Source organism: Manihot esculenta, chromosome 6 (assembly GCF_001659605.2).
Source record: "Manihot esculenta cultivar AM560-2 chromosome 6, M.esculenta_v8, whole genome shotgun sequence".
Lineage (NCBI taxonomy): Eukaryota > Viridiplantae > Streptophyta > Magnoliopsida > Malpighiales > Euphorbiaceae > Manihot > Manihot esculenta.
The window spans coordinates 23331945-23347249 of record NC_035166.2 but is presented as its reverse complement, the minus strand read 5'-3'; the positions used below and the strand labels follow the sequence as shown (position 1 = coordinate 23347249).

The following is a 15305-nucleotide window of genomic DNA, read 5'->3' as shown; positions in this document are numbered from 1 at the left end:
ATTAAATTTTTCTTAAAAAAATGGATTATTTTATTAAAAATTAATATTATATTAAAAACTATAAAAAAAATAAAATATGGAAAGAAACTACAGTTTTCATGAATTAAGGTGACATTATGAAACGGGCATATAAGGGTTGCAACATACTGATTTGGATAAGGACAAAAGCTTTCCGATCCATAAAGTTCTATTTTTTTCTTTTTTCTTAAAAAAAAATATGGACAAAAGCTTTCCTACATTAAAATTGATGAGTTTTTACGGACTATAACAATTAAATAATAATTTTTTTAATAATTTAATAATTTAATTTATTCATGCATTAAATTTGAGTGAATGTAATTTTATAAAATAATTTATTTTAAAAATAAAAAATCAAGATTTCATTTCTGAGTTAGGTTCATAAGAAGGATATTATAATCGGTCTCTTATTCAAAGTTCAGTCCGATTTAGAAACTAAAATTACTTAATTAATCTGATTTTAAATTTATTTACACAGAAAAAAAAAGATAATAAAAATAGAAATAATTTTATTTGTAAGTAGAATATTTGAATGATTAATTTTAGATTAAATTTTATATTTATCTAATAACTTACAAATAATTTTAAATTTTAAAAATAAAATATATTATATAAAGTATAAATTATTAGAGGCTAACAGAAAATCTGAGGGTACCAATCAACGAAAAATAAAGTTTCAGTTCATTTTGGCCAATGCTACTCCTAGTCCCGTTTATGTCTTTGCGCTTAAGATATTAAATAAAATTAGTTAATAAAAATATTTTTCACAATTAAGAGAAATTTAAAAATTTTGTTTTTTAATTTTAAAAATAGTAAATCATTTTTTAACTTTTTTACCATAGTCACTTTCGGACTTCAGCGGTCTTAGCCTCTTACTAATACCATTAGATTTTTTCTTCAAAAAATATCATAAAATTTCTATATATGGATTTAATTAACACCATTTGTTTTTAAATATTACCATTAAATAATAAAAAATAAGTAATTTTTTGAAAAATATTTTTCACATATAAATTTTTTTATATGAAACAAATGGGAATTATGACTTAATTTATTTTATATAAAATAATTTATACGTGTCAAACATTCCTTCTATACAGATAGGTATTTCAATAATATCTCTAAATTTTAATTTGTATTATAAAATTATACGATTCAATTTGAATATTATTAAAATTTTTATAATTTATTATGATCTAATTAAATTTAAATTTCATTTATCATGATAATTTTTGCACAATTATTCCTCAATTTTAAGTTACATTTTAGAAAAATTTAAATTTTTATTCAGCTTATTTCTCTTTGAATTTTTTTAAAATTTTATAATAAATTATAAATTATGATTATATAAATCGATAAGAATAGATATTTTAATAACACTCAAATTTAAATTAATAAAAATTATGAGATATCACAGAAAATAAATCTGCTAATGAAGGTTACAAATTCGATCACTGTGTCAGAATATTTTATCTGTCTCTTCCGAAAAATGGATATCTCCAGATAATGGAATCCGCGGATAACCAATGAAGGACGGAGCCGCGGTGGTCTCTCGGATCACCCGAATCTCATGAGTGAATAAAAAGTTGAATCTACATTGAATCTCGGCGTATCCTTTATATGAAAATCAGAGGTCGGGAACTATTTCTTTGACTGGTACTACTGATGAGAATTTGACTCCACGAGAAATTAAGCAATACGTAGCGGAATTGGGCTATCAATATCACTGTAAAAAAAACTAAAGTGAATTGACTATTTATAAAAAATACGATATTATTGTCCCTATTAAAAATTGTAGAGATATTTCGATCATCACTTATAATTTCTGTATAGTGGATATATTTCTCACATATAATCTAATCGATTTTCAAAATATGTAAACTTTTTTGACAAATTTATGGCGGCAATCATCGGACAGTTATTGTATTAAAGGATTTAGTTTCTAATTACAAGCCGAACATTTTATTTTTCATGAAAATAAAAATTTTTAGTTCTCATATGGAATTTTTTAGTAGTTTTTTATATTTTGATGGTTGTTTTTCAGTCAATAGACAATGATTGAGATGAGACCTTTCGTTAATGTGGAAGAGTCATGGGTCTGTTTCTGTGATTGACTTTTTTTCAAATTTTATTAATTCGGTTGTTTCAGAAGGTAATGTTGAATGGAGATTTACTAGTTAGTTATTATTGGTTTCTGGAATCGCAACGACGACGTCAATTTTGAAACCTTATTCGAAATTTATTTCGTACAAGCTCTATTTCGTAGTTTTATTCAGGAGATTTTAATAATTTATACTAGAGAGATGAAAAATAATGAGAAATATTTTTGCTAAATTATCTTATATAGGAGTTTAAACAGACACTTGAATAATAATTTTTGCTAAATTATTTTATGCAGAAATTTGATTTTAAATAATTGTAAATTTTTGTTAGACTATAAAACTGATATTTCTGTTAGATGATTCGTCGTAATGCTATTATAACGGCTCATACTTTGTCTCTTTGTTTGAGATGATATCAATCTTTATTTGATAAAATTTTATTAATATAATCAATAGTTTTATTTTAAAAAATAAATAACGCCATATAAAATGTTTATGAATATTGTTATAAATTATATATTTTATATTAAATTAATTATTTATATAAATAAAATTTAAATAATTATATTTTATATATAAAATATAAATTCCAACTCAACCATTATAATATTAATAGTTAAATTTAAATTTTTGTCAAATCTAATTATATATTCAATTTATATTAATTATATTTTTATTACATCATATTCAATTAAAATTAAGTCTATTTTTGTAAAAAAAAATATATAAATTTATTAATAATATAAAAATATTGAGAATTACAAATAATTACAAAAGGACATAAATCAGTATTAACATGCCAAACATGCAATAAAACTTCTTTTTATTTAAGAAAAAAAAACAAAAATTTCCTAAAATATTTTTATTAATGATACAAATATAGATAACGTCTTCCTACATTAAAATGATACTACCAAAAAATGATATTTTCAAAAGATTAATTTATTTAAATGATAAAATAATACTTATAGATTATATTTAATAGCTAATAATTATTTTAGTAGTGGTTAATTAAAAATTAAAATAAATATTTTTTTATAATCTATTTTTTAATATTTAAATAAAAATTTAATTATTTAGAAAATATAAAATTATTATAAGTTATACTTATAAATTTATTAATATAAATTTTTATTTTATTTTTCACCTAATACAATTCATTGTTATGTTCAAACTTATTTTGGAAAAAATTTTAAATAAGTTACTTCATTTTTTATGTGTTTAAATGAACTCAGTTTATACTTTTCATCAAATAATTTCACAAAATTTATATTTAAATTTGGATAAATCCTGATTAAATAAAACATTATTTTAATAAGAAAAGTTTATTATAATTTTAAATATTAAAATTATTTTTTATTCCTTAAGTTTTCTTTTTCGTTTTAATATTGTTTCAATTAAAAAAATATATTTAATATTTAAAATAATAAAAATAATATTTGATTATTAAAAAATGTTTGATACAGTAATGATTTACTATATTACCATATTAAACTTAAAATTTAATACAAAATTTGCAATCTGCAATTAATATTAATCCTACTTAGTTTAACTATTGTTTATTTACCAAAAATTATATTTAAAAAAATAATTTATATGAAAGATGTTTCTGCAAAAAATATTTTTAATAATTTTTTTTTACTATATCTACAACATTGTGAAAGTATTTATAAAAATAATCATTTAAAAAACTCAATTTCTGTCCTGACCAAGATTTAGAAAATTTCCATCAAATAAATATAATTTTTACATGAACTTAAAATTTTTGAATTGAAATACTTAATTTATTGTTAAATCGTATAATAGTTACACTTATAGATTTAGTCTGATAATAAATATATCTGAATAAATTTGAGATATCTGGTATTATACTTTCTTAATTTTTAATTTTTATTTTAAAAAATTTTTTGATTTTCATTTCAAAAAATAAAAAAAAAAAGTGATATAATGGTTATGGAACATTTTTACTTGAAGGTCCATTAAATTTTTCTTAAAAAAATGGATTATTTTATTAAAAATTAATATTATATTAAAAACTATAAAAAAATAAAATATGGAAAGAAACTACAGTTTTCATTAATTAAGGTGACATTATGAAACGGGCATATAAGGGTTGCAACATATTGATTTGGATAAGCACAAAAGCTTTCCGATCCATAAAGTTCTATTTCTTTCTTTTTTTCTTAAAAAAAAAAATGGACAAAAGCTTTCCTACATTAAAATTGATGAGTTTTTACCTACTATAAAAATTAAATAATAATTTTTTTTAATAATTTAATAATTTAATTTATTCATGCATTAAATTTGAGTGAATAGAATTTTATAAAATAATTTATTTTAAAAATAAAAAATTGACATTGAAATTAAATCAAATTGTTAGTTTGAATCGACGGATTTCATTTCTGAGTTAGGTTCATGAGAAGGCTATTATAATCGGTCTCTTATTTAAATTTCAGTCCGATTTATAAACTAAAATTACTTAATTAATCTGATTTTAAATTTATTTACACAGAGAAAAAAAAGAGATAATAAAAATAGAAATAATTTTATTTATAAGTAGAATATTTGAATGATTAATTTTAGATTAAATTTTATATTTATCTAATAACTTACAAATAATTTTAAATTTTAAAAATAAAACATATTATATAAAGTATAAATTATTAGAGGCTAACAGAAAATCTGAGGGTACCAATCAACGAAAAATAAAGTTTTAGTTCATTTTGGCCAATGCTACTCCTAGTCCCGTTTCTGTCTTTGCACTTAAGATATTAAATAAAATTAGTTAATAAAAATATTTTTCACAATTAAGAGAAATTTTAAAATTTTGTTTTTTAATTTTAAAAATAGTAAATCATTTTTTCCAATACCATTAGATTTTTTCTTCAAAAAATATCATAACATTTCTATATATGGATTTAATTAACACCATTTGTTTTTAAATATTACCATTAAATAATAAAAAAAAGTAATTTTTTGAAACATATGAAATAAATAGAAATTACGGCTTAATTTATTTTATATAAAATAATTTATACGTATCAAAAATACCTTCTATACATATAGGTGTTTCAATAATATCTCTAAATTTTAATTTGTATTATAAAATTATACGATTCAATTTGAATATTATTAACATCTTTATAATTTATTATGACCTAATTAAATTTAAATTTCATTTATCATGATAATTTTTGCACAATTATTCCTCAATTTTAAGTTACATTTTAGAAAAATTTAAATTTTTATTCAGCTTATTTCTCTTAGAATTTTTTTAAAATTTTATAATAAATTATAAATTATGATTATATAAATCGATAAGAATAGATATTTTAATAACACTCAAATTTAAATTAATAAAAATTATGAGATATCATAGAAAATAAATCTGCTAATGAAGGTTACAAATTCGATCACTGTGTCAGAATATTTTATCTGTCTCTTTCGAAAAATGGATATTTTCAGATAATGGAATCCGCGGACAACCAATGAAGGACGGAGCCGCGGTGGTCTCTCGGATCACCCGAATCTCACGAGTGAATAGAAAATTGAATCTACATTGAATCTCGGCGTATCCTTTATATGAAAATCAGAGGTCGGGAACTATACCAGTCACATGAGAATTTAACTCCACGGAAAATTGAGAAAAACGTAGCGGAATTGGGCTATAGATATCACTGTAAAAAAAACTAAAGTGAAAGAAGATTAATCTTGGCTGGTTTGCTCACCCACTTGCCAGATCACTCCATGAGAGATTAAACTCAAATAATTCTATAATTATAATTATTATAATTTTTTTAATTATTTTAAAACTGTTCTCATGTTTTTACAATATACTAATATATAAATCGATTATTATAATTTTAATTTATTTTATTTTATTTTTAAATTTTTTAAAAAATATATTTTAATAATTAATGAAATTATAATTAAAAAAAATTAATAAAAAATATTTTTTAATATATATAAATAAATAAAGTGAATGAAAATTATGAAATAGAATAAAAAATAACCGATTTTTCTTAAAAATCATGACTATGGCCCATTTACATGTGGGTTTCAGAATTTATCTGCTTTTAGAAATACTTGTATTAATCTCTGGGCTTGGGTCCAGGAGCCTTAGACCCGCCGATTTACTTGTAAAAATAATAACAAATTATAATAATTCGATTCTCTCAATTTAAATAGAATTAAAAATAAATGAAATTAGAATTACCCTCAGATTAAAATTGAGATTAATTTAAAATAAATGAAATATTTTATTCTAACTCATAATCATAATTTATCAATGGAAAAATTATAATTTTATAATTGAGTGACCATTAATTGATTTAATCAATTTTTAGAGATTAATCAATATTTCCTTTTTGGAATCTGTTAATATTGAAAAATTTCAATAATAATAATATTTTTTATTGTTTAATTTTAATTTAAAAAATAATATTTATATATAAAGATTTAATCAATGAAAATTTATTTTTTAAAAAAATAAAAGTTAAAATGATTTTTTTTAATTAAAAAATATTTTTTATTAATTAAATTTCCTGAATACTACAATGAGAGCCTAAATGTATATATTTTTTCTTAGCCTAATCTATTTGAGAGTTTTAGTATGTACATTGTTTTACATATTAAATTAACTATTCTTCTAGTAAATTCTGAAGTGATAAAGAGGGATTGAGAACAAAGAAAACGAAATTGTTATGAATATCGATGTTAGTTTGTTATTGAATTTTTGGATAATACTTTATTTTATTAAAAATATTTTAAATGTTATTTGAAAAGTAATTTAAAAGTTTTATTATTTCAATATTTATAATTAAAATTAAATTATGTAATCCATTTTAATATTTTAATTAATCTTGATTACAAAATTGGGTATTTTTTTATATAAATTTAAACCGCCTATTATATTTGTAAAGTTTTATATACATAACATGATAAAAAATTAAAAAAAAAAGAATATATCACTGTGATAAGTGGGGTTTATGAAGTGTTACTTCATATTTATCTCAGTTTATTATATAGTTTATTACTTCATGTTCATTTTTTATATAATAAAAAATTAAAAAATTACTATTTAGTCCATTAACTAATTAGTCTCCCTATTTTCAAGACATATACTAAATAGTTCTTATAGTTATGAAAACTAAACTAAAAGACCCTTCCTATTAAGTTTTAGCAATATCACAGATGACCGTCGGGTTTCGAGCGTTCAAAAAGAGGTCAAACTCACAAAGATTGTCCTAACCCAAGATCCAAGAATTCTCCTTGTTGGGTTAGACTAGCCCCTTTGACCTAGACATAGCCTCATAAAGCAAGTCGGGTTACTCACAAGCCTAGGTGCCCCAACCTTGAGTTCAAACCAATGACGTGACATGAAGGAGGACAACAGGCTCAGTCATCTCACAGCCTTGTCTGTATATGCGCTGGAAAAATTAAATGGCTGTCTGACATAAAAAGACGTCTGACACCATTCGTACGTATGGATCTGTCCAATAGAGACATGCGGTACTGCAGTAAATAAGCTGTTAGGCGTCAGTAGTAGACAAAAGGGAAAAATGATAAAAGGGGAGGGATATAAGTAAATCCTATTTTCTGTATCTCATAATATTAGTTACCATTGATGTTACACTACTACTATTTATTTATCTCTCACTTTTATTGTGTAGACTAATAATAATAGTGTCAAAATTTACCGGCAGAAACCAATTTTAAAATCATAAAAAATTATTTAGTGTATATTTAAAAGCATATAAACTAATTAGTTAATTTTATTATTGTCAATTAGACTAAAAAATAATTTTTTATTAAAAAAATATATCATTTCAAGATATAAAATATTTCGATAATGATATTAAAGTTGTCCTGAATTATATAATAATAATTAAAATTATTAATTTTTTTAATTTAAATTTATTTTTAAATTATTGTTAAAAAGTTAACCAAATCTAAATAAAATAAAGATAAATTTATTATTTAATTCTTATAGTATAATTAAATTAATTAGTTAATCTATCAATTTTAAAAAATATATTAAAATGCTTTTGATGTTTTAAAAGATATACTAATTAGTTTATCAATTAATTTTAACCGTTAAATATTATAAAAAAATTTAAAATGCTCATAATACAAATGGACTAGTTAATAAATTTTTTAAAAGTTTTAGGAATCAATAAATAAATTTTTAAAATTATAGAGATTAAATAGTAAAAAATTAACGAAATAATTAACGTAAAATATAATTAGTAATTTTTTTTAAATATATGAATTTTAATATATTTTTTAAAAATTAATAGATTAATTAGTGAATTTTTTCATATTATATGGATTAATTACTAATTTTTTAAATAAAATAAACTAAAATTATAACAAATGGTGACTTTATTTAATTTTTTTAAAATAATAATCTAAGAGTGAATTTAAAGGAGAAATAAAACTTAATATTTTTTATTTAGAAACAAATTTAACCGTTTTAACCATTTATGAAGAAATATAAATTACTCTAGATTGTTGTGAACATGAAGCGAAAACAAAAAGGAGAGAAACATATGTGTGGGGATTATGCTTTCAAAAGGCATTCACACGGCAACATGTATTTCGCTTAGGACAATTATTTTGCACAATATAGTCATGTTATATCTCACAATAAATACAAGAAAAATGAACATGGGCTGATGCTTGTAATCCCGATTATTGAGGAATAATTTTAATAAAACTTTAATCGTAGCTAGTCTATATGCATAGATGTGAAATTATACATAATAAGTCGGTTGTGATTGAGACCTGCATCTATATTAAGTTGGTTTCAACTAATTAATCAACATAAACCTTGATTAACTTTGAATTACATTTGATTATTTTTCTGTTTACAAATATTCTATTTACAGAAATAATTGAAAATTTTAATTTACCATCAAGCTTTGTGGGCATGCAAGGTAGGAAATTGGGGCCTCCACCGTTGCTGCTAGATTATACTTTTGGCGGCCGAAGATGATATGATATCCTATTTGGACATCTTTACAAGGAAGCTTTGTTTACTTTTCATTACCGTAAAGGATGGCCCAATTGATATATGTCCTTGATTTATGATTCACAACGACTCTTTTTCATTTATCATAATTAATTATATATCATATTTTTACTTAATTTTCTCTAAAAATCAATGATATTGGAGAATTTGAATTATTTTTCAATATTTTTATTTTATTTTAATACAAATTATTTAATTTGATTTTAAAATGTTAATTTTTTTAAAATCCATTCTACATTCTTACTTCCAAATAAAAAGAAAACAATAATCAAACAAAAGGAACCGTTCAACCACTGACTAACCAAACATGGGTCCAACCACCCCCCTTAATAAACTTGATTACAGAACAAGCATAACCAAACATCCTGATTCCACGCACGGTAATCTCACGCGCCTCCTTAAGTTTGGCGCTAATTTTACCAGCAATAACTGTCTCCCATAATCCCATCCTTCAATCTTCATGATCACTGTGGACCTGTCCCCATCTTATTTTTCCCACTCGGGTGTACCGTACGCCCACAAAACGCCAGTTTCGTTGCCGCTTTTCATTCAGCCTCTGGTTTGTCGGTGCATAAAGTCATCAAATTACGAGTAAGAGAACTTTTTTGCTGCACTGGTTACAAAATATTTTAGCTTAGATTAATTCGTCAAGCTGCAACTGTTAGTTGGTCCAATAGGGAACCCACACGTCCTCGCATGGATGGACTCCATCTCATCTAATCGCCGCTCTTAATTAGTTAAGCACTAGATTAACGTCCATGATTAGGAGCTTCCAGCTATGTTTATTCCCTCGTAAGCCCCTGTTTGGCCTCTGAGTGCAGTGGAAAATTACGGAAACCTCCATTTTCCTTTTTCATACTCTTATCAAAATTATCCTTGAACGTCCTCGTCTGATGTGCTAATCCCATTTAAACGACATCGTTTGTTTCATGTAATCGACACTCATCTTCATCCTTTAAAATGCTGCACTGACAGTCAGACACCACCGAACCAAATTATCACCGGCAATGTCGCCACTAAACCTGCCACCGCGAGCGCCACCGTCCAGCCACAGTTAAACTCACCGCATCACTTACGCAAAAAGGAGGATTATGGCCCAAAGCTTCAAGCTGAAAGTGCTAACTTTGATCACCAAACTATCAGACCGGGACACCTACAAGCTTGCGGCCACCGAGCTAGAGTCCATTGCTGGAACGCTGGATAATTCGAGTCTTCCTACTTTTATCTCATGTTTACTCTCCACCGATTCCACCGACAAGCCTCTGGTGCGCAAGCAGTGTCTTCATCTCCTCTCCATACTCTCTGCTCTCCATCCCAACTCTTTATCTCCTTTCCTCTCCAGAATCCTTTCCTACATCGCGCGTCGCCTCCGGGACCCTGACTCTTCCATCCGCTCGCAATGCGTCGCCACTGTGTCTTCGCTCGCTTCTAAATTTAACAAACAACCGTTTTCGTCCTCCTTTTTGAAGCCATTGAGTGAATTATTTTTCACGGAACAGGAATTGAATGCGCAAATTGGATCTGCTTTGTGTTTAGCCGCAGCGATCGATTCGGCGCCAGATCCAGAACCGGGGAAGTTGGGAAGGGCGCTCCTGCCAAAGCTGGAGAGGCTGTTGAAAAGCGACCGTTATAAGGCTAAAAGTGCCGCATTGGTTGTTATGGGAAGTATAATTGGTGTGGGAGGAGTACGGGGATATGCGGGGATGGGCGGTTTGGTAAAGTCTTTAGTCGGGTTTTTGAGCAGCGAGGACTGGGCAACGAGGAAGGCAGCAGCGGAGGCGCTCGGGAGGTTGGCGGTTGTGGAGAGAGATGCCATGGCGGAGTTCAAGAGTGGGTGCATGAAAGTTTTTGAGAATCGGAAATTCGATAAGGTTAAATTTTCGTTTATCTCATGATCTACTTTAGGTGTGCTTGTGCAGCGTTAATGTGAATCATTGCCTTGTGCAGGTGAAGGCTGCAAGGGAAGTGATGAATCAGATGATAGAAGCATGGAAGCAGGTTCCAGATGTTCCAGAGGATGTATCGCCACCTCCTCGATCTCAGGTTTCTTCAAAAGGTATAAGGAATTGGTGTTGCTTTTTTGTTTTTGGGTTTAATACGATAATCTCTGGATAATGGATGCCGCTTGATTTGTTATGGTAAAAGGATGCTTTTGAATTGGAAATTTCCGGCTGATTGAAAGCTATTGTCTGAATTTCTGACTTTTTTGGATTGTTTATTTACAATTATTGTATTTTTTAATGGTCCACCCCGTTATAGATCATTTATAATGTTTTAGACTCACGTTTACACTTAAGATTTAATCATCTACTAGGGATTACTATGATCCTTGTATGTCTAATTACTGAAAAGTCATAAGCTTTATGGTATTTTTCTAGGTTTCACAAGTACAATTTCTAACTTTTGGTTTTATGGATACAGGGGATGCAAGCGATGGACGCTACCCACCTTGTTCCACAAGTTCTTGTGCTGCTGGTTCTGAAGCCCCTCAGATGAGGAAAAAGACCAGTTCGAGCAGGACGACTCTACCTGATCATTCAGCAGTGACTACGGCTAGAAGGAGAGATTCTTTAAAGATTGCTGAAAAGAAAACGGGTCCATCCTTGTTCAGAAAAGCGGACTGCAATAGGCCTTTGGACTGGAAAGTTGGAGTTGCTATTCCTAACAGCAATTCTTCAACTGGGATCAGTGGTAATGATGATGCTGAAGCAAAGATGACAAAGCCAGGAACAAAACGGACCCTTTTGAGTAAGAATTCTGATGACAAGATTCTCAAATTTGGTGGTTGCAAGTCTGGATCTCGTGTGGTTCCTTGCCAAGAGGAGAGTCCAGTGTCAACTGTTGTAGCCAGTAATAATATTGAGAATCACCATACTAACCACAAAGAGTGTGAAGATTTATCTTTGATCCGCAACCAGCTTGTTCAGATTGAAAGGCAGCAATCTAGCCTACTAGACCTCCTACAGGTTTGTTTGAATTGCTTTAAAATGTTTTTTTTTTTCTTTTTCTATTTTACATCTCTTTTTCATTCCTCTTTTAGTAGAATGATGCTTAGTGAACCACTTATCTCATTGTTTATTCTACCTCGTGAAATAATAAGATAGGGATTCTTCTGTAAAACTATCCCCAAGATGGTTGTCATCCTCAATAATCATAACTGTTCATTGTGGACTTCTCTCAATATGGAATTAGAATAAATCTCATGCTCGAGAGAAATGCGTTGTCTTTTCCTGCTACGTGTTATTCCGTAGGTTTTGCTCGAGCCAATTCCAGTTAATCCTATTCTAACATAACTTCTTGTTTAAAAATGCATATGGATGAATATACTGATTACTGATTTGGCTATGAATTTGTTCGTCTATCAATATGCATCAGGATATGTTGATTTGCATTTTAAGACATTTAATTTTGAACATACTTTGCACAACTTTAATTTTCAATAATCTTTCTCACCAAAATATTATTAGCAAATTCAGTGCAGGATGTGTACAGCAAGTGACAAAGTAATAAATTTCTTAGCCAATTTTGTAAAATATTGTTCATCAAATAATTTAGTCATTGCTCATGAATTGCACTCAATTATAATTTTCTAGTGTATTTTGAATATGGTTTTGCTCAATCTTCTATCCTTGGCTTCTTATATTTAGAGATTCATTGGGACTTCGCAAAATGGAATGTGCACTCTTGAGACCCGTGTTCATGGCTTAGAGTTGGCACTGGATGAGATCTCACATGACTTGGCTGTATCAAGTGGAAGGATGACCAACTCCCAAAGAACCACATGTTGCATGCTACCTGGTGCTGATTTTTTAAAGTTCTGGAGGAAAACTGAAAGCCGCTATTCAACCTCAAGGTTCTCTTCCACTGGCACTCCTTCATTGGCAGCCATTCGCCATAGAGCTGATAAAAATGGCAATGTGGGAACACGTAACTTGGAAAGTTACAGGTTACGGCTTCATGGTGGTGGTGGGTTGATAGTGAACCCCTTGGCTGAGATTCATGAATCAAGGGAGGTCTCAGAGGGGGCACAACTATAGCCAAGGACTTGGCAGGTATTTGATAATGGATTTCCATTTTAGCCTTTCAAGTATTCTTCAATTTTTTATCTTATGTAGGCTGGAAAGGTATGTGTTGTAACATGAATTAGTAGGTTCACGCTTCCCTAGATTAATTTTAAATGCTCGCCCTGATAAGCAATGTAGAACGTAGGATAAGCCATCTAATCTTCATGTTCTTTGCGTAAAAATAAAAAAAAATTGGTGTTCTCTAAAATACTCTAGAAGCTATAAGTAAATATTTCCTTGAAGCTTTCATCAAGGATAAAAAACTTCCCCTGCCAAAAATTCTATGTGCTGTCCTGTATGCTTGTTCAACTTGGATGCCATTTACGGATTTACCATCTTAACCACATTCAGGATGTTTCTTGCAAGGGAATTATGCAAACTTCTGACAGAACCGACTAGGATTCAATTGCCAATGTGCTGAATTGTCATATGTGTCGCTCGGATAAAAATCAATAGAGATTCTAGGCCATGGGCATTGGACAACATGTGATCAATCTATGATGATCATTGGAGAATGCATTTGCCTTTTATCTGCTTTGCATTTTGTGTATTCCTTTTCCAGCATGGAAAAAAGATAGTCAAGTGATTAAATTCTGTTATCCCAATCCCATTGTTGAACCTGATGTGATCTTCTCTGATTATGCAGGTATGGTTTATAAATGGTACAATTTAGTTGGACCTCTTCAAGTGTTTGATGAATTGTTACAAAAAACTACAAACTGATATAGGTATTTGGGGATGGTGAAGAATATTAGCATATGGGATGCATCTAACGAATCCAAATTTTAGAGTTTGCCTAATGCAAATGATATGATGGATGCAATTCCTTATAGGCTGCCTGCAGAAGTAATCGCACATCTTGCTCTTTTGCAGCAGTAAAATTCAATGAAGGGAAGCCAATTCATTCAGTAATTCTTCATTTTATATCAAATTCTTTTGCTCATTTGTTTCCTCGCGAGTATTGAAGACTGGAAGAGAAGTTGGCACAACTGTATCTCCAGCTGGGTATAGAGTATTGAATCTGTATAGAGTACTACTTGTCACCTGTTTTTCTTTTCCCCTTCTATCTTTCTTTGGCCCGGTTTTCAATGATAATGACGGTGTATATTCCGATGAATCAAAATTATTAGATAAGAATAGAGGGTGTGATTCTGCTATATCTATCATGGTTTTGAGATCTCTTGGTAGATGTGAATCTGATGATCAAGGAAGGGATGGCAATGGACGATCGCAATTTGTTTTAATGCAAAACTATTAGTAATTTCTGGAAGGAATTGCAAATAGATTGTATTACAAAGGCCTAGGTCCTGAGGGCATCACGACTTCTCCGAATATCTGCCATTGGGCTGCTAGGTCTTTTTATCTCGTAACTGGATTTGCAATTGCCAAATTCATACCCCTTATGAAGCAAAAGCCTCCTACCATAGCCGTGGGGCAATAATTGACAATAGCTCTCACGTCTACAGATTTCCCTTTATGATCTGCAGATGGTTGCTGCTCAAGCAGTCGATTTCTAGAGTTTTGACATTTTTTTTTTAAATAAATATTCACTGTTGAAGATGGCAAGATCTATCCACGGACCCATTAAGGGCAGTGCTACACCTGCATGTAATCTATCCTTCACATAGAAGGGAAATATTATTATGGAGCATAACACTTCCTATTTACCGCGACCATCATGAGAATGAATTATGAAAATCGAGAAGCTGAGGTCTAAAGACACCTCTTGCTTCTCCAAGAGTCCATCCGCTGCTGGGCATGCTTTGCTCACACAGATCATCATTCGTGGGATGCACTTTCGAATTACATATAAAAATCAGATATCCTATTCTAAAATCTTTATAGTGTTCACGAGGGGAATAGAGTTCCCAATGAATTCAGCGATTCTTTTATCCATGTTTTCATCACAGGCAAGTTGCCAGATCATTTGTGCTATTTATTCATCATGTTACGCTATTATAATCAGCAATTATCTCCTCATCTCTTACCAAATTTCTATCCATATCGTCTTTTTTTTTTTTTTTTTTCGAAGGTAAATATGGATCAATAAGAATAAGGCCCAAGGCCAATGCAGATACAAAAAACAAA

At 28.4% G+C, this 15305-nt stretch overlaps 1 protein-coding gene across 1 annotated transcript; it reads left to right on the top strand.

The window, feature by feature from the left end:
• Positions 1 to 9863: 9863 nt before the first annotated feature.
• On the top strand, positions 9864 to 14374 carry LOC110617797 (TORTIFOLIA1-like protein 3). Its single transcript, XM_021760793.2, has 5 exons — positions 9864 to 11024; positions 11101 to 11209; positions 11575 to 12119; positions 12801 to 13205; positions 13864 to 14374. Exons 1-4 carry the CDS (start codon positions 10245 to 10247, stop codon positions 13188 to 13190), a joined length of 1824 nt encoding a protein of 607 aa, XP_021616485.1. The 5' UTR covers positions 9864 to 10244; the 3' UTR covers positions 13191 to 13205; positions 13864 to 14374.
• Positions 14375 to 15305: the final 931 nt, after the last annotated feature.

Excerpts from the sequence above, each read along its gene's own strand:
- LOC110617797 (XM_021760793.2), top strand. The coding sequence starts at position 10,245 with ATGGCCCAAAGCTTCAAGCTGAAAGTGCTAACTTTGATCACCAAACTA. Across the intron at positions 11,210-11,574 it reads ATCTCAGGTTTCTTCAAAAG|GGGATGCAAGCGATGGACGC; the intron begins GTATAAGGAATT and ends TTATGGATACAG. Across the intron at positions 12,120-12,800 it reads GCCTACTAGACCTCCTACAG|AGATTCATTGGGACTTCGCA; the intron begins GTTTGTTTGAAT and ends TCTTATATTTAG.